General features: G+C 41.5%; 2 protein-coding genes across 6 annotated transcripts in view; both read right to left on the reverse strand.

Annotated features, from left to right (window-relative positions):
• Nucleotides 1-19,540, reverse strand: part of cep89 (centrosomal protein 89) — an 86,707-nt gene extending 67,167 nt beyond the window's left edge. The window contains exons 1-13 of one of the 3 annotated variants that reach the window (XM_064312251.1): nucleotides 19,245-19,540; nucleotides 18,539-18,645; nucleotides 18,039-18,194; nucleotides 17,689-17,902; nucleotides 13,199-13,274; nucleotides 12,912-12,934; nucleotides 9,981-10,038; nucleotides 9,151-9,252; nucleotides 7,472-7,690; nucleotides 6,917-7,059; nucleotides 2,956-3,006; nucleotides 1,584-1,667; nucleotides 912-1,015 (exon numbers count right to left, since the gene is read on the reverse strand). In XM_064312251.1, the coding sequence (XP_064168321.1) occupies nucleotides 912-1,015; nucleotides 1,584-1,667; nucleotides 2,956-3,006; nucleotides 6,917-7,059; nucleotides 7,472-7,690; nucleotides 9,151-9,252; nucleotides 9,981-10,038; nucleotides 12,912-12,934; nucleotides 13,199-13,274; nucleotides 17,689-17,902; nucleotides 18,039-18,194; nucleotides 18,539-18,645; nucleotides 19,245-19,289 (1,382 nt within the window). In that variant the 5' untranslated portion in view covers nucleotides 19,290-19,540. The remainder of the gene's footprint in view (nucleotides 1-911; nucleotides 1,016-1,583; nucleotides 1,668-2,955; nucleotides 3,007-6,916; nucleotides 7,060-7,471; nucleotides 7,691-9,150; nucleotides 9,253-9,980; nucleotides 10,039-12,911; nucleotides 12,935-13,198; nucleotides 13,275-17,688; nucleotides 17,903-18,038; nucleotides 18,195-18,538; nucleotides 18,646-19,244) is intronic. The other 2 variants (XM_064312253.1, XM_064312252.1) reach the window with 2 other exon arrangements.
• A 3,375-nt stretch (nucleotides 19,541-22,915) lies between these two features.
• Nucleotides 22,916-25,302, reverse strand: part of rhpn2 (rhophilin, Rho GTPase binding protein 2) — a 28,952-nt gene continuing 26,565 nt past the window's right edge. For all 3 annotated transcript variants that reach the window (XM_064312482.1, XM_064312481.1, XM_064312483.1), the window contains exon 15: nucleotides 22,916-25,065. In XM_064312482.1, coding sequence (XP_064168552.1) covers nucleotides 24,808-25,065 — 258 coding nt within the window. In that variant the 3' untranslated portion in view covers nucleotides 22,916-24,807. The remainder of the gene's footprint in view (nucleotides 25,066-25,302) is intronic.

Genomic DNA, 25,302 nt, shown 5'->3' on the forward strand with positions numbered 1-25,302 from the left:
TGCAGAGTGCAGCTCTCAGGGACATGCAGAAGAAATCCGGAGAGCGTGAAGGGAAAATACAAGCCTTTCCGCAGCACATGTTACAACATTAAAAATAGAAACACAGTGTATAATTAATACCCACGAATCTTTACTCATGAGTTATGAATGAGACAGCGGCCAACAGCCTGAACAAAATGCAAACTCAAGTGTGCAGCGCGGTCTCTAAGAGTCTTGTCACACGGAGAAGAGCGAACAGTTGTTCTGTGACAGAAATGGCTGCTCAGCCCACCCGTGAGGCGCTGTTTATGACGTACTGAGTTAAGCATTCGGTACAAACTTACAGCGACGATACGTTATACATTGGCAAGAGGCTATACTGCGAACTACGAGAGCACAGTCGATTCTAAAACACAGACAAAACTGTATTCAGCGTGTGGCTGCGGTGGACACATGCATACAGAAGAGCAAAGGAGCTACTCTTTAACTCTTTAGCTACTCATGTTAACTACAGATGAGCTGCTGTCACCATTGATCGTGTTGAAATTGCCAGCCTACTACATGGATGGGTCTGACTGACGCAGTGAATACACCTCCACAGACACATGCACACACACACACACACACATACACACACAGACACACGCATACACACACAAACACACATACACACACAGACACATGCACACACACACGCACGCGCATACACACGCGCATACACAGATACACACACACACACACACACACGCGCATACACAGATACACACCCACAAGCACGCACACACACACAAACTTGCATACACACATACACACACACACGCGCATACACAGATACACACCCACACGCATGCACACACACACACACAAACTTGCATACATACATACATAGACACACACACACACACACACACAGATCGAGCTGACAAACTCACCACTCCTTCTGACTGACACCCCTCGTCTTCCTCAATTGTTCATGGAGCTTCTCGTTCTCCTGCACCACCTGCTCAACACGTTCGCGGAACCTCTTCAGGTCCTCCTAAACAACACACACACACACACCATACACACACGCACACACACACACACACACACAAAACACACACATATACGATACACACAAACACACAAAACAGAAGACCATACAAGAAAATGCAGCTTTCCCCGTTCCTAGATATTGGATTGTAAACCTGCTCCCATCAAGAAAGTGCAAGAATGAAACTCAAAGAAACAAGGAGACCACAGTGCTTCCAAGCAGATGTGGAGCACGTGCGTCACTAGGACATTAAGACCTGTGTCCTTTGAGTTTGAGATTCCTCCTTCCTATCAAGGCTTCAGGAAATTTCAGAAACAGTTCATTTTTTCATGGATTTCAATATAAAAAACACAAAATCCCTGGATGTAATTTTAATGTGAGGCCTCAAAAAGGGAGGCCAAGGCCCAGGACAAGTCCTAAATTACACACACCGCGCACTGTAGCACGCACTGGCTTTCGTTTACAGCAGCGTTGTCCCAGACATCGTCAAATACTGATCAGGTTTCATCTTTTCAGACGCGACAAATAAAAAAAACTGAGTGGGCCAAAAAATACTTTTTTTCAAACTCACCTCACAATCCTGTAACAGAGAGTCTTTCTCACTGATCCTGTCCTCATAAGCCAGCAACAAAGGAGACAAATACTTTGTGTCCAGCTAAAAGCAATTATACAGAAAACTTACATTCAGTTTACATGTATATGCAAACGCATACACACACACACACACACGCACATACTGTGTATATACAGTTGCAAGAAAAAGTTTGTGCACCCGTTGGAATTACCTGAATTAGTTTAGTTTCTCATTAAATGTGGTCTGATCGTCATGTGAGTCACAATAATAGACGAACACATTCTGCTTAAACTAATAACACGCAATCTATTGCACTTGTCTTGTCTTTATTGAGCACATTGACTAAACATTCACAGTTCAAGCTGGAAAAAAGTATGTGAAGCTTTGGATTTATTTTTTACAAAAAAAAAAATTTAGTAATGAAATAGTGGACTGTCTAATATTTTCTAATCCACAGTAACCTACACAGAGACAGGGCGAACAGGGCGAACTTTTGCTGATGCTGATATGGGTATTAATAAAATGAAACCGTTACAATCCATTGTACAAACAGATGTTTGATCTCTCCACTTTGCTAATATGACAGTTTGGACAGCTCCCACATCCTCAAAAATAGATGGAATCACAAGCACTTTTGTTTGTGTGTGTGTGTGCGTGTGTGTGTGCGTGTGCGTGCGTGTGTGTGAGTGTGTGTGCGTGTGCGTCCAGGTGCGTGAGTGTGTGTGTGCGTGAGTGTGTGTGTGCGTGAGTGAGTGTGTGTGTGTGTGTGTGAGTGTGTGTGCGTGTGCGTGAGTGTGTACGTGCGTGCGTGTGTGTGAGTGTGTGTGCGTGTGCGTCCGGGTGCATGTGTCTGTGTGTGTGTGCGTGAGTGTGGGTGCGTTGGGTGCATGTGTCTGTGTGTGTGTGCGTGAGTGTGTACGTGCGTGCGAGTGTGTGCGTGAGTGTGTACGTGCGTGCATGTGTGTGTGAGTGTGTGTGCGTCCGGGTGCATGTGTCTGTGTGTGTGTGAGTGTGTGCGTGCATGCGTGCGTGCGTGTGTGTGAGTGTGTGTGTGCGTGCGTCTGGGTGTTGGGGCATTGTGTTGCGCTTCATACGGAGCTTTAAGTACAGGCTCACTGAGGGGATCTGAATGAATCATCCTGGTATCAGGCTGTGCACTGACAGCTCCGCTTCCTCCCTTCAGTCACATCACAATCAGGTGTGATTCTGCCCTGTATTTCTCCCGATACAAGCGGCACTGCATTCCCACTCAGCACAAACTCAAACCCAGAGCTATCTCTCCTGAACAAGCAGAACAATCTCTGCACATATGGAAACAGAATTTATCCGCATGACAGTGAGGATGATGAGTGTGTACAAACAATCCTACCAGCCAGGGAGGCGCGGGTCCTTTCGGTGGCAAGGCGCTGATCCGTGTGCTCTGGAATGAATGACAAAAAAAAAAAAAGACACAGATGACGACAGGCTTTCAAACGCTTATCAGTGGCTCATTAATAATCATTCTCACAAGAGCTGACATGAAGGAAGAGACACTCCACAGCTTCTTCCCCTCCCCATCCCCCATGCACACCAGCAGGGGAGAGAGGGACAGAGACGCAGAGACCTGCGATGACAGCCCTTCAAAGAGGTCGCATTCAGAGGCTCTATGATTATAACTAAGAGCTCTTATTGATCACGATGCGCCTCAGCTCAGAAGTGACAACAGGGAATTCAGGAGAGGGATGGAATATTTGTTCTTTTCTTACAACTTGGCATTCCGTTCTACTCATCACTGGAGTAACTCACAATACAATGCATCACACTGGACTGGTTGTGAATTGTTTGTAAAGTCTGCTCCTATATAATACTTTAGTGCATTGTACACACGCACACGCACGCACGCACACACAGCACCACACACACACATGCGCGCATGCACAACCACGCACACAGCACACACACACACACACACTTTATGAGAATGTACAGTTGGTGTCCTAACAGGGTGAAGCAATGTCACCACAGAGTAACTTTAGCCTCGAGCGATGTCCTTCTCACTTCAGACACTCTGACAGTGCAGAGCGGCCATTAATGGAATTTCACAATGCGTCATGATATGCCAGAATATTAGAAACACAAAACACTTAAATCTGTGCCGTCTCCCTCCTGTCTTTCCATTCAGCGCAGCACAGCGCCGTGACATTATTTCCAAAACATTTCACAATAATATTACGCTGCCACGATATTATTTTGGGTTATATTACAATAAGGCAGCATTCATTTTGTTAGAACGGCAGTTTCAAACTGATTCATATCCTCACTTCAAATAGATTCAATTGGTTTTATTTGTCATTTCAATACTGCGCCACATACAGTCCACCCAATTCAGAGATAAACTGGTATACTGTGCTCAGGAAAATCCCATTTTAAGCATAAATGTTGATAAAATGTTTATGTGAAATTTAAGTCATAACATTGCAACAAGGAGGAAGTGTCAAATAAAGAGGGAAAATGGCTCCTCTGTGAACGGGACTAAAATCCCAAAGGTGTTGCATTGTGGGACTGCCTGCCACAGCAGATTAGCGTGGGTGACTGATGCTCTACATGGGAAATCTTCACCATAGTGCAAATACAGCAGGCTGTGGAGGTCAATTAGCCTTGCAGAATTCACCAGAGATGGATAGCTCCACGGAGGGAAGCACTTCACATGAAGAATAAGTTCAACATTGTCGATATGAAGGCATATGCATTAGAAGAGAAAACGGATCAGCTGTTGTGTCATAAACATCAGGCAGAGAGAAACTGCATCAGAAGATACCCTACAATGCACCTATCAGAGAGCACGACAAGTGAAAGATATGACCTACAGTCATCACCCATGAACCTGATTGCGTGTGATGGAATTACAGTACCTTAGCGCACTTCATAATAAATGGTTTAATTATTCAAAGGAATCTGGGTTACAATTACAAAGAGATATGAGACCAGTTTTATCTTATAACAAATTGCTCTCTCGTGAAATTATTTACAGTGGAGCGCACAATGTTAAGGCACAATTAAGCAAAATGGAATCCGGTGATGATATGTTATCTTGATCATCGTGACAAGTAATCGTGCACAGGTATGAAAATAGCCACAAGTTTAAAAGGTCAGCTCTCATCTTCACATTGCTCATGCACTATCCACCGTGGGTCTGGCAGCACACAAACACAACCCGCTGCAGAATGCTATTACTCACATTAATAAAAGCAGACCTCTGAAATGAACCATTTCCTCATTTCCACCCGATTTTTTTTTTTTTAATTCACGAAACATATTTTGTCTCTGGAACAGCGCGACGTGACGTCCGCGCAGATCCTTCTGATTACGCGGCCGTCGCGAAGGCCAGGGGCTGCGGGGTCCGGGGCCTGGCGGTGCCACCGCTTCTCTTAATGGACTTTCCGCAGTCCATTAATGTGCACGGCGCCGACTGCCATTCAGCCATTCCGCAGGGGGCATGATCAGCGCTGCTGGACCACATTTACCAACTTTTCTATTCCTCCTCCCCATTCCAAGGTTTTAGTCAATTATACTGCAAGGGCACACAGCAAAGAATTATGAATTGCGCTCATTTCGTCTATTTGTTTCATGTTAATCAAATATGCATATGCAGGGAACCTCGCTTATAAATATTCACCAGAAACGGGGGAGAAGATATACTGAGCAATCTCAATCAAGCTTTTTCAAAAACTCGATCACTTCCGTCAGAAGGCAGAGGAAGCCCACAGATGCCTCGTGTGAACCCGTTGAAATTGCTCAAATCTGTCGCGGTCAATACTCAAGTCAATTAGCTGGATGTGCTCAGTAGCCAGCAGAAAGAAACTATTACCTGATGTAAATTCACAGTGGTCCAGTTCAAACACTTACGTAGGCCTCTCAAGCACAACTTAAGCTAATGGCTCGTGGGGTTCCCCACTCCTGTAGTTCACTAATGTGGCCATGATGGCTGATTACTCAGGTTCCCAGGCAGCCTCAGGGACCCGAACGGTGGCCATCGCCGTGGAAACTGATGTGTTGGGAACTTAATCACCGTTTGGGGATGGAGTTAACTGACTGGAACCCGAGCAAAACGATTCTTCCCCAGTGTCAAAAACTGTCTCAAAAGCATTTCTCCCCCCCCCCCCATGCACCACTACGCTATAACTATTCACGCTATGTTACAGTTTTTAAGTGTGTTTTATTATTCAGCTTTTTCTGAAAATGGATCACTTTTCATTACTGTATAAACTGCTGGCTATGTCTAGAGACCAGAGGGCCAGGAAAGGGCACTGTGGTCTTGAAAGGTCATAAGACTGAAAATATTTGAGTTGTTATTGTGGCCAGACACTCAGTTTAACTTATCCACAGCTCATAACTGATCATGCATTGCATTCTAATCAGCATTACCCAAAGTAATGGTTCATAAAATTATTTTGTTTCAACAATATCACATTTGGATAATTCTAACTATTAATGTCATTGCTACTTAAACGAGGAGAATTTAACTTCTTTTGGAGAGAAGAAAGTCTGCATGTGTCAATTTTTTCAAAAGCAGGAAATATAATCATACCCTTTTCTGAAGTTAATGTCACTTTGAAATCATAATATGAGGCAAACTATCATCTATAATGCATTAAAACACCCCAGGCAAGATAAAAGCCAGAGCTGAATATGATTATAGATTAATCTGTAATATTTTTACAGCATCAGCCAGTCAAAACAACAGAAAATCAGACAGGTTGTTGTTGTACTATCTGGATACCTGATTACAAGAATCAAATTAACTTCAAATTTCCTCATCTCTACAGAAGGATTTACTTTAGTCCTACGATGTAATTGCACTTTACTATCTTTCTCCCAAGATCCGTAAGCCATAACGAAAGGGGACTCGGGGAAATGGGAATGAAGTAACAGATCCAGAAATAGCTCTTTCTCTGTACTGCCAAAGCACAAACACACCCAAAAAACCGAACTGCTTAAGTTAGCCACATTTAATTTATGCAACAATCTACAGATTAGACAGTAATGCTCAATGAGGGAGACCTCCAATGTTTAGAAAAAAAATGACTTACAATACAGTTATTTGAGGAAGAAGTATGTACTGCAACTCAATATGAAAACAAAACAAGTGCGTCAAAGCTACACAGCAGAAGACAGAACCGACAACCCACCACTGTTTTTCCTAACGTGGACATGTGCGTGGACAAGACGGCATAACATAGGTTCAGAGCAAAAATAATGGAAATTATGAAAAATAACGAAGGAGAATGAGTGAATTCTGCTGGACAGCGCCCACAGGAGGTGTGCAGCTGTACTGCGGCGCCGACGTTTACCTCTTCCTTAGACAGCGGTCTGAATTTGGCCTGATATCGGCTCAGCTCCACGTTGAGGCGATGCACAGTCATTTTAAGGCCGTCGTTCTCATCCACCAGCTCCTGGGCCTGCTGCCGGAGGGCGTGCAGTTCAGCCCGTTCACCTACAGGGGGCAGCATGCACAGGCTTTGTTGACAGACTTATGGTTAATTGTCAGTGCTTCAGAAGAACCGTTTTTTAAATTTTTTTTAAAACCACTTTTATATTGCTAAAGATTTTATAGGTACATGCATACAAACTTGAGGGGCTTTAATCGTTTTACATTTTACAAAAATTTTAAGAGCGCTATAAATTTCTGGAATAAAGATCCATAGTTTTCCACAAATCATTTATTGCTGAAAGCGATCATGCGATATGAAGTCTCCAGATGGCAAAAAATCATAAAAATACTCCCAAGCACTTTAAACATATAGTGCTAAAATACTGGCACGAGCAACACATGTTCACTAGCAGTGTTATTTCTGTGAGCCACCGCTCCCGGGGCGTGAGAGTGGCGCTTCCCAGGCCCCTCCCACCTGCAGAGGGGCTGGGGGCCCTGGAGGCCTGCAGCCTCGGGCGGTGCTGCTCCAGCTGCTGCAGCCGCTCCTGGCTCCTCTGCAGCAGGAGGTCCTGCTGCTCGCATTTCTGCGCCAGCGCCTGCTTCTCTGCGGCCAGACGCTGGTTCTGTTCCCTCAACCCTCGCATCAACTCCTTCTGCATTTCCACCACCTCTCTGCTTGCCTCATCCTCCGCCACTGAAGCCCACAGGACAGCACAGCACGACACAGAGCAGCAACGACACAGAACAGCGGCAGCAACACAGAGCAGCAATAACACGACACAGAGCAGCACGATACAGAGCAGCAGCAACATGACACAGAGCAGCACGAGACAGAGCAGCAGCAACACAGAGCAGCAGAAACATGACAGAGCAGCAGCAACACAGAGCAGCACGATACAGAGCAACAGCAACACGACACAGAGCAGCAGCAACGTGACACAGAGCAGCACGAGACAGAGCAGCAGCAACACAGAGCAGCAGAAACATGACAGAGCAGCATGATACAGAGCAACAGCAAGACGACACAGCAGCAGCACAAGACAGAGCAGCAGCAACACAGAGCAGCAGAAACATGACAGAGCAGCAGCAACACAGAGCAGCAACACGACACAAAGCAGCACACCAAAACCAAGCAAAACACAGAACAAACATGACAGAGCAGCAGCACGACACAGAACAGCAGCAACACAGAGCAGCACGAGACAGAGCAGCAGCACAACAATACCAAGAAAAACGCAGAACAACACATCACATGTAAACGTGCAGAAATAAAAGAGAAAATTAAAAATAATATACACAGGCAAAGCACTGAACTCAAATTACATCATATTTTACATTTGTATTGTATATTAATTGTAATTAATATAATGAAAACTAATATGCAATTAGCCTGAATTCAAAGCCAGTTTCCATTCATAGGAGCAATGCATACGGTATATTTTCATTGATACAAGTGTTCTAAGAACAAACACAAAATTTGAGGCAGTAATTTAGATTTTTGGTTTCCTCCCTAAGATAACCAAAAGTCCCTCAGTAACTGCTACAATATTAGCCTTCCAAAGTAATGGCATATAATACTTCAATGAATATAGAAGCAGGTAAGCCAGTGTCTGGAACCGCCTCATCAAGCTGTAACTTGGCAGGATGGCATACCCAATGGGATCCCAATACAGAATACTTTATTCCAACAAATGGAATGTGGTTCAGCATTCTCTAAATTAAAAATAAGCCTTGCAACAAAGAGTATTAGCTGCTATAGGATAATACACCATTTTGTTTTTTTGCGTTGTACAGCTTGGATATCAAAGTAACAACAAAGGAATTCTATGCGGGTATAAATAAATGCAGAATAACGAGATTAGCCACTGAACAACACTTTAACGATGCCGTTCAATGTGTTCACGTTTTATGCCACTTTAATTCTAGCAATCAATAAATCTGTTATTATATTTCTGAAATCTGAAGGAATTCGTAAAATGCCAGTGGCGGCCATTAAAAGACGCACACAGAGCGGCGCCATGACGCCCCAGCCTGTTCGTCCTATCCGTAACGAGCGGGAGAACGAGCCAGCTCGCTGCACGCCGCCGCTAACGACAGCGCGGACGCGGATCACATGACCGCGCGACGCAGCAGAAGACCTGCCCTGCGTCTGACCTGTCTGTGCGTCTCTCACTGAGCTCCTCTTGGACGCCCTTCTCTTCCTCGGCGAGCAGCGGCTTGCTTTGGGGGACTCCATGCTCAAGTCATTCGCAAAATCTGCAATCGGAGGAGAGGAAACATTTTCCAGGTGTAGGAATTTTTTTTTTACGCTGACAAAACATTTTCATTACATTACAGGCATTTAGCAGACGCTCTTATCCCGAGCGAACTGCACAACTTTTTACATAGCGTTTACAATAGTAAATAGTGTATCCAATTATACAGCTGGATATATACTGAAGCAACGCAGGTTAAGTACCTTGCTCAACGGTACAACGGCAGTGTCCTACAGGGGAATCGAACCTGAGACCTTAAGGTTACAAGACCAACTCCTCACCCATTATACTACACTGCCGCCTTGCCTTTAAAAAAAAATTTTTTTTTGCAGTTCACCTTGAATTTACCTTTTCATGTTCAACAGTGACAAACAGATGAGAGAGCGCAATCAAAAAAACAAAAGAGATGCTGAACACAATCTCTGGAAATAACTAATGTTGACGGCTTCCATTCACGATGCTATTCTCGGAATTTCTTTCACTGCCATCACATTTCATTCACCTTCTGAGCACCAGGAGCAAACAGTGTCAGCACCACAAAGCATCTGAGCTTTTTCTCAGCAGAATAAGGAGGACAAATTCCTCCTTAATCACACAACTTTCACAATAGCACATTGTGAGGTCCTGTACAGCTGTGAAAGCAGGGGATTCTATGGGAAGGCACAGATTGCAGCGCAAATGAACAGCATTGTTCCCCCGCGCGCAGACAGCGGCAATGAGAGCGGTTACCTGGAGATGATACGGCCCTTTGAGAAGACAGCCGCCTCTCCACTTTCACTGACGGAGCCTGAGGGAGAGACACACACGTAAAGGAGCAGTGACTCTCCGAGCTCGTTTCACGTAAATACATTTTAACCCCACGCCAACGTTTCAACAAACTGCCCTGAAGAAACACACCAGGCTATTAATGGTCAGCTAATGACTGTTATTGTATTTCTCTCTCCCCCTCGCCTGCCCGCATCAACCAGGGGTGTCAAACTCAAGTCCCAGTGAGCCACAGTGTCTGCAGATTTTTTTGTTCCCTTTCAATCTGCTTCCAAATAAGGGCTTGAGAACAAGGCATGTGGATTATTTAGCCAATTAATAACTTGAATGAACCACCAGCGCCAAGACGCCCCAAAATCAGGATTGGAGTCTGGCCTAGAGAATCACACACAAAACTGTCTGGTCCAATCAAAAACATACACCCCAGCGAGTGAGCTTCTGGATGGCTTATTTGGTTTAGGCACCACGCTGTGGCGCATGGATGAGCTCTGTCCCCTCAGATCGAATCCCGACCGTGCCAGTGCTGACTGTGGCCGATAGCTCCACAACGCGACACACAACTGTTGATTGTGGGTGGATTCGGTCGGTTAGGTACCCATTCTCATCACTGCGGTTGCAGATCCAGATAACTGGATATTCAGGATGGTGAGAATTGGACACATGCAGGGCTGTGCCTGGTGCCAAATATTTTTTTAAATAAATGAATAAATTCTGTGAAAAACTATCCCTTTAAGCCCCATAAATACAGTTTTCTTTGTCTTTTACAACATCTTTCACAGCATAATCAAATAAAATCATACAATACATTATCAATTTTTAAATACTGCACAAGTAATTCAAATATTCCATGCAATGATAGGAAGTGCTTTAGTCTTACAATGTAAATTGTACTAAAAAAAACTACATGAGGCCTGCAATTAAAAATGATTAAAATAGAATGTTCTGCTTGTGCTAAAGTTTGGCTGGATGTGGTGTTAGAATGAAGATGTAGCCACTTTAGCCTAGTGAGAGAGGAAAAAAATTCACCAGTTCACTGAGCAGTCAAGAGAGCGCTAGGCCACAGTTGAATGCAAAGCAGTTTCTGTAATGGAGCTAACATTTGCCACCGGGAGCAGGGAGAGCAGCCAAAACCAAGCTAACAAGAAGCAAGACTTCACTAAAGCGTCACACGCCTGGCTATTGCTAAAAAGCTTTCACAGAAGCAAGGGGCAATGATGCCTTTCTAATGAAAAACAACTTTCAGCATAGCAAAGTGGCACGTGCTCGCATGGATAAGCATGATATCTGAATCCAAACACTCCTGATATATTGACATATTTGCATTCTACTGAAGAAGAAAAAAGTAGAAGGGTTCATGAAAATTATACAATGCAGCAATTATTTATGGATGTTAAAAAAAGCACTAAATTTTAAACAGTTAATCGAGTTCTTTTTTTTCACTTTACTTTACTGACACTGAGGCATCAAATCAGATGTTTTTGTTGATAGATGTCAGCAAGCTTAATAACCACCGAACATCATAAAGAGTAGAGAAATGGATGCCTTCTCACCAAACATTTTTTTGTCTTCCAAGATTCTCATGTATTTCTGGGTGAAAGTCATGCAAACCGAAACCTTCCATTCATGGTCAGATTCACAGGCTGGGCAGAGGCCTGACAGACTGTTCGGCAGGCACCAGAGAGCTGGCATCAGCGGCTCTTATTTCAACATCAATCAGCCTCTTGGCAAAAATGCCTCCGCTACTAACAGCCCAACAGACACGACAGGGGGACAACACAGGCTCCAAGTGCATTCGAAAATTATCTCTCGGCCTCGTCAGACAACTGACGCTTAAGATTACGGCCTTAGAGAGAGAAAGTGAATTGGATGCAAAATTATATTGTTTCTAAGAATGCAAGGAAACATCTTCGGGGCCATTAAAAGTCACGCTGATACCCTAATCTAGGCAAGCGATCTATGAGCCCCACCTGCTGTGGAGTTCGTCTCGGAAGAGACGCCAGAAGACACGGCTATTTATGGGGCCCAGCGTGGCCACAAAGCGCGCAAAGACCATGTTCCTTTTGACTTCAAGTCTGAATGCAATCTGTGACATTTCATTGAAATCAGTGATTGAGAATCTTTATGAAATATGACTGAAAATATCAGCTCTGTTTGTTAGAAGCAGAGGTAAACGCCAATGCTTTTTGTAGGCATTCACCAGCTGAACTGGATTATCTCCTAATATACACATGCTTGGTTTCATTGGAAAGAGATAAAATTCATGAATCTTTTGATTATAATATCCAGGTGCTTAGCCCTGCGTTCAACAACATAAGGTCACTTTAAGAAGTACACTGTCAGCTTTTAGATAGGCCAGACCACAAACCCCCCAACCCCCACCCCCCTTTCTTGGTTGATTCCATCAGGTTACCGTAGACTTACCCATCAACGAATTTGGTGATTTAATTGATAATTGTCATTTTCAATAATAATTATTATATTAAATCACACAAAATATATTTTATATGTGGGTTAAATAGGGGGTTCTAGTACACAATATCACATGTGTTCATTATTCAGAGTGCTGAACATTTTATCAAGGGCATTGGAACCGCTGGATTCAGAAAATAAACACATTTTTAATTAATCCTCGCTTCCCCGACAGTCCTTTTGGCCGCTCTCCTTAAACCGCTCAAGGGGACGAGCAGAGAACAAACATGAATTCATCACAGTTACGAGGACAGTCACCCCACACTAACAGATTCTCGCCACTCCGATGTCCATACTGAAGGTAAGACAAAACAGAGCCAGTGAGAGAACGAAGGACATTTGGTTCTGACCTTCCAAATTAACCTCAAATATCAACATATTTCTTCGCTGCTGACATCCGTCATTGGACAGCACTAATCCACTTACCCTTTCACGTCGAGCAGAGTCCTCTGAAACAACGAAAATTGGCATGTTAGAGTACAGCCGGCTACAATTTCACACAGTAATAAATACCTTACTAAACTATTCCTGTAACTTTCTCAGTAATATATATTTCCCGGCAGATACGTGTTTCAGAAATGCCAATGGTTTGAATAACAGACACACAGTGCTTTTGTAAACTCCATTAACAGTAAAAACCCTGATTCTTGTGGCGTGTGTCCTAAATGGCAAGACCGTAAATTAAAGACTGGTTCATGGGACAGGGCACAGACCTTCTGCGAGCTGCGTGGGCACTACACCGTAAGCAGACTCATCCGTCCCGTCACTGAACTCACACTGACCTCCACCCTGCAAGACAAAGAGAAGGACCACAAGGACCAACCAGTGAGGAAACTCATTAAACACACAGGTAAACTTACGAACATAATAAATTATGATCACCTGCATCTTAAAACCTTTACATATTTCCCATAGCACCTGTCTCAGCTAAATAGGGCAGAATCTGGACATTGAGACTATTCTATGGCAATTACAAAGGGACCTTAAACTACGGCACCAGTGTGGAGCTCTCCTGCACTGGTCTGAAATTACAGGGAGTGACTAACTGTACAACACTACAGTTTTAAAGTTAGTTTCACATCCATGTATAACCCCTGCTTTGAAAAAAGGAAGGCTTATCGTGCTTCAGACCATCCTCTTCCCCATCTTTTCTCCTCCCTCTCCTTACACTGCTCACAAATGTGTTGCTCTTACGAAGTCATGCCTTTTTAAAGATGATCTTTAATTCATTGCTTCCCAGTGGCCTTAAAAGCTCAGGCAGTGGGGCCCTGTTTTAATTATGAGGAATGTCACGCTGTGTCACTTTGCCAGTAATGAAGAGACTCAAAACAAGCTGCCACATCATTTCACCAACTGACACTTCATCTACCGACACCCATCACCACCCGACACTCCACATGTACAGTAACAATTCAGACTAATGGCCACACACCTTCAAATGTAAACTGGAAGTAACTTTCATTCACAACTCTAATTGCCAAGATCTTTTACTGAGATTTTAAAAAGGTTAAATCATTAGCATTTTATCCTTGTTTCATGTTAGGAGATTTCGAGCCATTCACAATTCTCCCACACTAAAGTGTACATGGGATAGTATCCAAACTGCATGAGCACCAATAGCTGAATGTTCTCATTACAGACATGACATACACTGTTTACCGAACATTCACATTAGGCTACATGCCCGCACCCAAAAAGATTTTTTGTATTTACTTGTTTATTTCTGTAAGCAACGCCCACTAATCACCATTCACTTTACTGTAGCACATAATTATAGTTTTTCAAGAGAATAATCTGTAGCTCTCCGATTGTTATTTTGTCCACGACTTTATATCATAATAAATCCATTCAAGAGATTGTTGTTGTCTACTATAGACAGCTTGGATGTCTCGCCTCGTTATGGTGTTCACCGGACCGCGGTGGACGGCTGAAAACGTCGTTTTAAATTAAGTATTCTTTTTCTATGAAGACTGTGTTACAGTACAGTTTAAAGGCTAGTTGCTTCAGACCAAAAACTTGCGACGCGACGAGATGCAGCTGGCGGCTCTTTGCAATTGCAAAACTCAAACTTGCAACATTCTAAAACTGTCCAGGTCACATCAAAGCTATAAGACGTTACTTACGGTTACCATAGCAACTGTTCTTACGGTTAGCTACTTCCTTGTTGGTTGCAACTGATCTGGCAAATGTCTAGAGGTTAATATAGAGATAATGGACTAAAGTGGTAGCAGTAGTGAGATGCTTGCTGTAGCAACAGTACTGCAAAAACAAGTCATCTTAAGAGCCAAACATTCAGTGTTTGGAGGGGGTCATGTGTGGCGGTACATGTTGCGTACGCACAGTTGTGCAAGGATCGACATTTACCGTAGTTTCTTAATTTCACCCTTCTTTTTCCTTAGCAGTAGGCCGATACTGTGCGCTCTTTAATTAATTGGCGTAGTGAATTTTAAAAAAAAAATGTATGTCGTCTCTAGTGCAAACACTACCACTCCCGCGGTCAAATGTCTTTATAGAGTTTATGTAGGCTTCCTTCGGTAATCTACAGATTGAATGGAGAAAAATGTCCTACAGCACTTAAAAACAGCATGAGAACTGAACAGATAAAAAGCAGACATCGACATTTTACATCAAGGGAAGCTGCAAGGCAAAATCCCCAGAGAAAAAATGCACAGAAGGCCAATTATTCTCCAGCCAGCTATACAGCCTTACATTAAACCTGGATGAACAGATCCCAGATCTTTCCATTTCAAATAAATGTTTTACAATCCACTTGTTTCAGACCATCACTAATCTTAGCTCTCGAGAGTGCAACATTAATTCAACTCGAAAATACATGCCAGGTAATGTTCATTACCGCAGAATACTAGCACAGAAAACATACATGAAACACTACTAGATGTAACACTATTGCTGACCATTACTGCGAGAAACAACTGTACTTGATACCGGAATACTCTGTATCAATTATAATCTTCCCAAAATGTACTTGCACCCTGAAGTGCAACAGTCAACTCTCAGGAAAGACCAGATGGTGTTTTTACACACACCATATGGTACACAGATGTGATATGTACTATTGTAACGCCTGCTGCATTTCTAGTATAATAATAAAAAAATAAATAAAAGATTTCAGCAGTATTTTGTATATCATTCGTGTCAAATCTTTTAATGCTGGGACAAAACTGCTTATTCCAGAGAGAATGATACCTTTTACCAATCCAGCATGTGTCACTTACAGTGGAAAAAATCAATTATTGGGAATCCGAACTGAAAATATAGTTCAACATTCATCGCTCACCTTTGTCTCAGAAATTCCATTCCAACTAAAGGTTATCAATATTGATGCTTTCTTCCCACACAGCACTGAAAACCCACATAGTTCTTATTTTGGGCCCTCCATCAATATGATATACTTAAGATATGTGTGCATTTTTCAGCTACAGAAAAGTACAAAATGTCCTGCATACTAACTATTTAATTAAACTATATCAATTATGTCTAAAATTTCAATAACCAAAAGAAACCTCAGCCTTCTTTTTATTCCACATAGCTTTTTTCTCCAAGTAAAATGAAAGAAAAACACATCATCTTAGGGACCTGGTCTGATACAATTAGCAAACAATCAAACACAATTATAATTTTTTTGAAGAAAGCAAAACACCTCCACGAACAAAGTGATCATGTTCCTGATATTCTGTTTTACAAATGTATGTATGTACAGCGTTTCATTTTCAGAGGTGACACAACAGCAACATTCATTCCTCCAAAGAGCAGGAGAGGTGGCTTGTGGTTGCCACAGTGTTCCAAAATGGAGAGTGTTTATTTCAGTAGCTGTGTTCTAACCTCGTAACAAGTGGCCAGAGGACTTCATTATTTTCTGCATGCTCTGTGTCCCAAACATGCATAGCTGGGGAACTTCCTAGCAAAAACATCCCTTAAAACTCTCTCAACTGATGTACTCTTCATTACTTACTTCCTTGCTACAGTACCACCAAAGGGCAGTCAACACAATAAGAATGTAATTCTGTTCCTTTTAGTTTTTTCAGTACTATTACCTTGGACATCACACCACTGAATTATGACCAAATGCATAGACACCAGTCAGAGTAATAATTACAATATGAAATGGGTCAACAAAGCAGAAACCAATAAACCACAACCAGATGCTGACTCTCTATCACAGAAATCGTGTCATACTTCACACTCTGGCAAAGCCCTCCTATTCTAAATCATGTACTACTGGGTTTCTCCCTTGAAAAGGCCTCTTCAGTCAAAAGCAATGTCCTGATTTGGCAGAGTGGTGCAGCAGAATTAAAGATTCAGCTCTTAGCCCCTATGGAAAAGGTCATTCGATATCCTGACTCTCCAGGAATGAAGAGGGGAGATTTTAGTCCAGCATGGGTATGGAACAAAATTCTAGCTGAGATACAACAAGGATTCAATCAATGACATTTATGCCGCAAATACAATATACTTGATCTCAAGCAGCCACGACGATACAATTCTCCTTTTATGAAACAAACTTTCCATATAATGTCGTGTATAGTTTATTTTGATCATTTTTCATTTTGCAAAGCACCATCTTTCTAAATTACCATGTTGAGACTAGCCCACAAAAACAACACCATTCCCACTGTTCTGCAATTTTTCATTTGCATATTAAGTTATTCTTCTGTCTACTGCAGCAAATCTGCATTTACCAGGCACCTGCTCCTCCATTATGATAGAATACGGAAAATTACGGGAGCAATGAAGCTAATTAAATACCATTGGCACCTCTACAGAAACACCATGGGAGATATTGGATTCTCAAGCGACCATACAATATGCAGCTGCTCATCATCTGTATCAGCTATACACACAAGACTGAAATAGAGGGTATCATGAATTGGAAAAAGCAGCATAATTCTAATTCACTTAACCCCCCCACCCCTCACTTTACGTACAATCAGCAGCATTTCAATGTTTGCAGTTTCTTGGACAAATGCTGAATGTGTATGTATAGCACCACCAGTTGGTGACATCTTGCAGCTTGGGAGAGCCACATTTTCTAAGTTCCGATCTATCAGCAGACAGATCAGCCTGTCTGGGGGGCTAAGTGAAACTTTAAAATACATTTTTAAAATGTGAAAGAAAAAACATTATTTGTGTTCTGTTCTCATGTGATTACCCTGAACAAAAGGTTGCACAGTGAATACTGTACCAGTTTATTTGGCACTGCGTAGATCTTGCTGTTGACTGGACTCCTCCCCTGCCTTTCCAAAGACTGATAGATGTGGCCTTCATCGGGATCTGAGAGCACATTTCTTTCTACCTCTTCCTCTTCTTCATCATCATCTTCATCATCATACAATCCAGCAATTTGTTCGGGGGAAGGCAAGCGTGGCCTGACAACCTCAGACTGAGACCACCGACTCCTGACAGAAGACATGCAAATGTTCAGACATTTAATTGGTTTGATGTAAGGTAATTATTATACTATAATTATAAAAGGCCGTTATTCATTCCGTTATAGCATCATTGTTCCAGTGTACACCACTGGCACATACTCACCTTGTGAACTCGGCAGTACTGGCATAGGGCTCCAGAGCAGTCCAGTTTTCAGAATGAGAGCATTCACTCTCGGAGTAAGACCTCTGTCGCGGCGGAGGGATGGCCACTGTGCGGCCAGTTAATGACGAGGACAAAATGGCAGCAGCCAGCGCAGATCTATAATAGTTATTTTGAAAGAATACAATGAGGGATCAGTTTAATTACATGAGCTACAAATAAATAAAAAAATAATGTCATGCTTGTGTTTGGTAAATGATAAATGGTGACTGGTGATTTACTTCTTTTACTTCAACAAAATGTATCTATATTAAAGCAAAATTGTTCTACCCATGTCTGTTAGGGGGAGGGGGATTAGAGTTTCTGCCCTACTTTTTAACTTTTCTTTTTTAACTTAGGTGAATTTTCGGGTATTATGACAACAGCATGAAAAAGTGCCACTTGTGAAAGGAAGAGAAAACATGATACGACCAACAGTTAAAGAGGGCGAGAACACCGGATACCTGGGTCGTTCTGGAGAGGGGTATGGACTGCGAGGGGGAGGGGTGCGGGGAACTGCTGGTCTGGGGGCAATGGTGGCGGCGGGGATCAAACCATGAGCTATGTGCTTCTAAATAAACCACATAGAACCTCATCAGTGAAAAGTTATGAATGGAAACATGCCGCAGTTCTGCTAATGAGGTTAAAGTGAAAATTTCAGTCATGTCGTGAAACCCCCCACAAAATTGAAGGAAATAAAATATGAATGTAGCAGTCTAATAGGCTACACATGCAACATGTAGTTATAGGTTAATCTCAAGCTTCGTATATTGGCCACAACCAAAGACATTAGCTATCTATCACTAGCTAAATTAGCAAAGTTAGTTTAACATATCTAATGTAGCTTGCCATGCAAAACAAATATTTCGCGAAGAACTATATTTAAAATAAAAACCCATGGTTCTATGTTATCAAATGTTAACTAACACGCTACAGTTAGCCGTGGGTTGCAATTTATACTACATGAACTACTTGACTAATTTATTTACCTTGCTATCTAGGGGCTAATGTTAGCCATCTATCATTTCCTAGTGCTGTTGCTACAACACGCACCGTAGATAGTTTCTATAAGCAAGGTAGTTAAGGTAAGCTAGTCTAAGTGGTTAACTTGTGAAAAAGCTGGCTAACATTAAATTGTAGCTGACGTCTGTGCGTTTAGTGAAAACTCACAAATGGCACTTTCTCATTTCTTCTGAAGCTGAGTTTAGACATCATCCTTGCAAAAATGAAATCTTCTTGGGTGGAATGGTTTTGTAATAATATCGGTTAGCGTTAGTTAACGTTTACCAGCAATACCAACTTTCGGTTAAATGTGACATTGCCTTTACTTCCACAGTCCAAAATAATGAATGGACAGTTGTCTAAGATATATAACTAACTAACGAAACGAACAAGCTAGCTTGCTGCTACTTCAGGTTGAGTTTGCAAATATTTCAGTTTCTAGACGCCATACGTTCTTATTCACATTCTTACAACAGTCGATGTTATTGGTTTAGCTAAATGCAACAGACCAATCACGGCTTCGTTTCAAATCTCTTAGCAACGCCATTTGTTTCTTCGCTGAGCCCAATCATTCAAAGTCTACTGTAAACACGAAAATATGCTTCATTGGCTACAACCCATACGGTCTATAATACAACCACAGAGATTATGATATTCGTATAGTCAGAAATATAAGTAGCTAGGTCTAATTTAAAGTTGGCCACGACTTGACGTTTGTACATCTGCAGTAGTGCGTAATTCCGATGGATCTCTTGGGTATCAAAGCCAATTAGGTCAATTCACAGTAACGTTACAGAATATAGACTAATTTAGACCAGACAAGTTAATATATACGTCAGCCAGTTAGATCAGCTAATGGAATGCGTAAATGGAGCGTATTTATCCCAAATTAACTTGGTAGCTAGCCAGCGCTAGCTATGTTTAGGTATGGGGCATGCCGCCCCACCAAGCCAGGGATGGCATACCTGCCATCCGAACTTGCTAGATAAAATAGCTATGATACTAGTCACTGATTGGAATGGCTGGTATTCCATCCCGCCAAGTTACGCCTTGGTGGGACGGTTACGTATACAGTAGGGCTAGCTACCTACAATAGCGAATGTAACTTCAAATACCGAACTTACAGCTAAGTTAGGCTCCATTTTTTTGTTGACCCGACTTGGATCTTAAACGGTTCGTTATGAAGCAGACGTGTCCAAAATGGATATACCGGTGTAAAAATACCCGTGTGTCGATTCAAAACATTTCCACCAGGGGGGCCTGTAACACAATTATTCAAACGTTATCAGCGGATATGTGGTGAATGGTTTTTGTTTTCTCTTTGAATCTGGTGGTTGCTTATGGAAACAAGAAAGGAGAAAACAAGCAAGAAAAAAAGAAGTACCATAAGAATGTTATAAGTAAGTATAAGAAAAAAAGAGTGGTACAGTTTAAATGATGAACTTCTAATTTATAAACAAATGTGGAAAACATCCTTTCTGTGATTTTTAAAATGCATTACAATTATAATGTAATGTATGTTTTAGGTTTAACACATCTATGCCAATTTCAGGCTAGCATTTGATTCGAGAACTGATACGTAATTTATGATCATGATATAAAACAATGGGTCATATATTTAATTAGAAGACAGGTACATTAAGTCTCGCACAACAAAATGCACAGTGGTGTACTTGCTAAATCAAGTGGTCTAATTAATAGAATTTTTTCATCAAATATTTTCAACATTTTGCTGTGAGAGGTGAGCTAGAGAGAAGGCTCTGGGCCTTATTCAGAGATGACCCTCTGACACATCCCCAGCATTGTGGGAACTATGGCGCAAGAAAGCTGCTTAGGTGCCTCTATGACATAATGACACTTTTTTGTGATAATTTCTAAGAACTTGTAAATCTGCCTCACCATTGACTTGGTATGTGTGTGCTACACCAACTAAATAACTTCCCGTCAGATTTATTTCCAAAGTTAAACATTGAAATGATTTATAAGTTTTAGCTGGGCATGTGCAATAATCAGTTATTGCTTTTCAGGGGACAGCACAGTTCCCTTTAACTTTCAAAAATTTATTTTACCAATCAGAAAATTTCTGTTATTTACAACATATCCAGAGAAAGTGATTTTTTTCTCAAGTTTAGTTGAAAATGACTATAGCTTAATGTATTTAAGTCCCTTCAGTTGTAGCACAGTAAAAAGTGTTAGTACATAAAGCAAAATATACTAACACAGGCAACATTTTTTTTTTTAGAACTTTGCTTCATCTTTGCTTTGCTTCATCTCCTGCGCAGGGCAGGAGAGACATGGGAAGTCACAGGAGGTGAGTCAGTGCTCTCCAGCGCCCATTTGGAGGGAGTCAAAGGGCAGTGCTGCGTGCCAGACTCTGAGCTTTCTCACTGCGCCGTCCATAAAGCCCAGCCACTCTGACATCAGCCCTGGCTCTGCAAATCCCTCTCTTTAATAATCAAGCCGTTCTGTCCAGCCCACAATAAGGAGTGGAATCTGCGAGCAATTTAAAATCCATTAGGTTTCTGCAGGACGCACAAACGCTGTTGTAACACTGTTAGCGGACAGGCCGGGAGTTTGTGAAATATGGGGAGAATTTGAGGATGCTGTATTTTTTTTCTTTTCTGTCATACATCTACAGGGGAGAAAATCCATTTCTCTGTGTACTGTAGAGCTTGACTGCCTTTCCATCAAACAATTCCACTTACAGAAAAAAGTGTGGCATCCATGTGCTTCTCATTTTAGCTTGGCCTCCATTCATAATGCTTTTTTTTTTTTTGCTTTCTAGACTGAAAATAACAGTAAGTCAGCAGTTTTTCAGGGCCGGAAACAATCCACTGTGGCTCTGGTTATTGGCTGAGGCCGGGCAGTCGAAAAGCTCAGATATCAGATCGAAGAGACAGCACGCAGTAATCTCAGATGGGATAATCAGACCGACGACTTCATCTCCGTCACATGACAGTCTTAGCCCTGCACAATGTGGGTGGTGCACTCACATATCCCTAGAAAAAAGAAAAACAGCAAAGGGCATCTGGCTTTCCAGTGGGAATTGCCATTATTGATCATAAAAACTTTCAAGAAACTGAACTAAGGTCATTATGCTGAAGCAAAAAGATGAGACCCAATCCAGCACCCTTCCTGTCAGTAGCATGTATAAGGAGAAAACTCACAACCTAGGCCTACCTCCAGCTCTCAGGTTACAAAAGAGGAGACACTGGAGGATTTGAGAGACTAAAGATTTAGCCCTATCCCAAGAAAACTATGTGTGTTTACTGTGCCTTGCCAATGAAAAAATATGTGCAACAATAGCTCCAAACCTGTGGTTTGGTCATTGAAAAGCAATGAGATCATTCTATACCATTATTTTGAAGTAATCTGCTTACTGGCTGTGAAAGAGGAAGTGGTCCTAAAAATAACAGTCCTGTACTCAATGATATAGTGAGTGGCTGCCATTGTAACACCTTCTTTGCTCCTGCTTGCTCGTGTTAGTTTAAGAAAAATCATAAGTATGAAAATGTATTTGTGCGGGTACTGTTTTTTGCAGACATTCTCATGTGTAAAACATACCCTTTAGATTCACTATTACCTTAATATCACTTGATAAAAAAACAAAGAATTGAAGTTGTGCTATACTTCTCATACATATGCACGGAATATTTCAACAATTAAAGGAAACATCAAAAAGCTAGTCAAAGCAAAAGCTTATACTTCCCAAAGCCACAGAATAGATATGATGGAAAAAATGGGACACACTAAACTAAATTAAAAATGATGATAACCCAATTGAAAACAAAACGTTTGTTTACTTTAAGTATATACTGCAAAAAATCAGAATGAAAACATTAAATTTCCCACTTTTATTGAAATTTGTGTATGTGGTTACAGTTGAATTAAGGAAATGAAGTCATTAAATTGGGGTTTTCATAGCTACATGCTGTGATACAGAGATACACTGCCTGACAAATTGCTAAGCAGAAAGGAAGAAAAAGGCCCAAGACCAACTATTATTTTTCTGAGCACCAAGAAGTACATATGACAACCAATACGAACATCATATGCAAAAACAGAAGCAGTAATACTTTACACAATGATTTGATCCTATGTTGACAAAATGGTAAAATTTTACACAACAAAAAATATAGACAAAAATATTTAATTCTACAATGGCACTTTGATAAGATTCATCAGCAAGTGAGACACAATACATTGGTACAGCTCTAGAGGCAAACATTTTATCATTCAAACAGCTATGTACTGGAATGCTCATTTGGTTTACCTGTCGCTACACTGAGAACAGCAACAAAGTCAACTATATCGGTTTACAAATATTTTCTGTTTTTCAGAGGTAAAGTAGACAAGAATGAATTAAAACAGTAAAACAATTCATAGTTTAAGAAATGAATAACTTCAGTTCCAAAAACAAATATCAACACTGGTTTTTACATTAAAAATGTCCCATTATACTAGGAAACAACAAACTATAAAATACAAGATTAAAAGGCTTACGAACATACAGGCAAAGTAACTTTTATTGGGTAACTCTTTTAGACAATATGATGAGCGTATGTACCTTATAAAACAGAGGACAGTATTTTGGACATGTAACAAAGAAACCAACATTTTAAACAGTATACCACAGAGAACCACTACAAATGTACAGGCATGAAATACTTAAGATGTCTTATTAAAGTACATAAAAAGCTAAATATGAATACATTTATAGTTTTGTTTTAAGTCTTTTTGTATAAATAATTTGATTATCAAACGTTTATAATAATCTACCTTGTAGACAAAGAAATACTCTAACACTTCAGAAAGTGTTAGCAAAGGTAAAAATCTTTTCACAGGAGACAACAATAGTCTGATTGTGCAAGCTCAAACTTCAGCTCAGGTTACAAGATATTTCCAAGTGCCACCATACAGCTTGTTCTGTTGAGTCCTTAAAAAAGTCAAAAAAGCTTCCATTCTATATGCACAATATCCTTCATTGACAGCAATGTGACAGTAATTGTCAAGGTATTACACAGGGTGTGTCAGATGTGTTCTCTTATCCCTGCATCTGTTTTGGTGGTTTAAACAACCTGGCACAGAAACACACATACCTGCACTTTCTTTTTTTATATATATTCAACAGTTTCCTACAAAAATGCAGGATCTCATACAAAATGTTCTCTAGTTCCCCAGTGCAGGCAACATTCCTTCATGTACAACTTGCATCCTCTACTTCATTAATACAGCATACACACAAAAAACAAAAAATAAGGTCAGCAACCTTTGGGGTGTGGCACTTGTCTAGTCATCATACAACATATTACTAACAATTACTTCCTTCACCTGACCCTATAAATATATTGGCAAACAATGAAACAATATACATTTTTTTTCCAGTTAGGGTACCTCCACCATTGTAGTTAGTGTATTGGTACCTCCTCTCAATAAAGTAGATTGTAGGACTTAGCTTACCAGAACCTGCCATAACAGAGTCGTGTTAAAAAAGCCCTATATCAAGCTCTCCTACTGTGCAAAACATAATCCTCCCCTTCTACCAATGTATTATTAAAGAGCAGCATGTGTCAACAGTGATGACGGAGAAAACAATTAGTACTGTTAAAATCTTTTTTCTTTTTTTTAAACAGCAGAAGTGTTTTTTTTTTTCCTTCAAATACAGAATCCTGGTCGCTTATATTACAGAGGAATCCATGTACGTGCAATGCACCATCTAAGAGGGCGGGCCCTAGTAAAGTGCGCTGTCATTGGCGGAGTGTGGGAAGGTGGCGCACTGCTTGTTCCAGGGCAAGGTGCCGGAGTAGTCGGCGGTGGGCAGGCTGAGGGTGCTGGCACTCTTGTGTTTGTTCTTCAGGCCCCAGTTGAGGAAAGACAATTTCTTACTGACCTTCCTGGACTTAGTGCCCTTAGTGTCATTCTCATCGAAGTCCAGGCAAATCATGGAGTAGGTTTTGGGTAAGCCGCAGTAGGTGGCACTCTTGGTGGGCTGTGGGGTTCAGCACAGAGAGAGAGAGAGAGAGAGAGAGAGAGAGAGAGAGAGAGGTTAACACCGCCAGTTATGGAGGAGAACAGAGAAGCGCGGGGCTGAGCTGCTTGTTTTTACAGTGGCCTGCACGTTCGGCGAAGGGAAGGGCGTTTCTAATCCGTGTCCGTGGGAACCGGCTGTCGCAGGCACAGAGGAACAATGTGCGCGCACACCTGCTTTCGTAACTCAGATTGAGAA

Source organism: Anguilla rostrata, chromosome 16 (genome assembly GCF_018555375.3).
Source record: "Anguilla rostrata isolate EN2019 chromosome 16, ASM1855537v3, whole genome shotgun sequence".
NCBI lineage: Eukaryota > Metazoa > Chordata > Actinopteri > Anguilliformes > Anguillidae > Anguilla > Anguilla rostrata.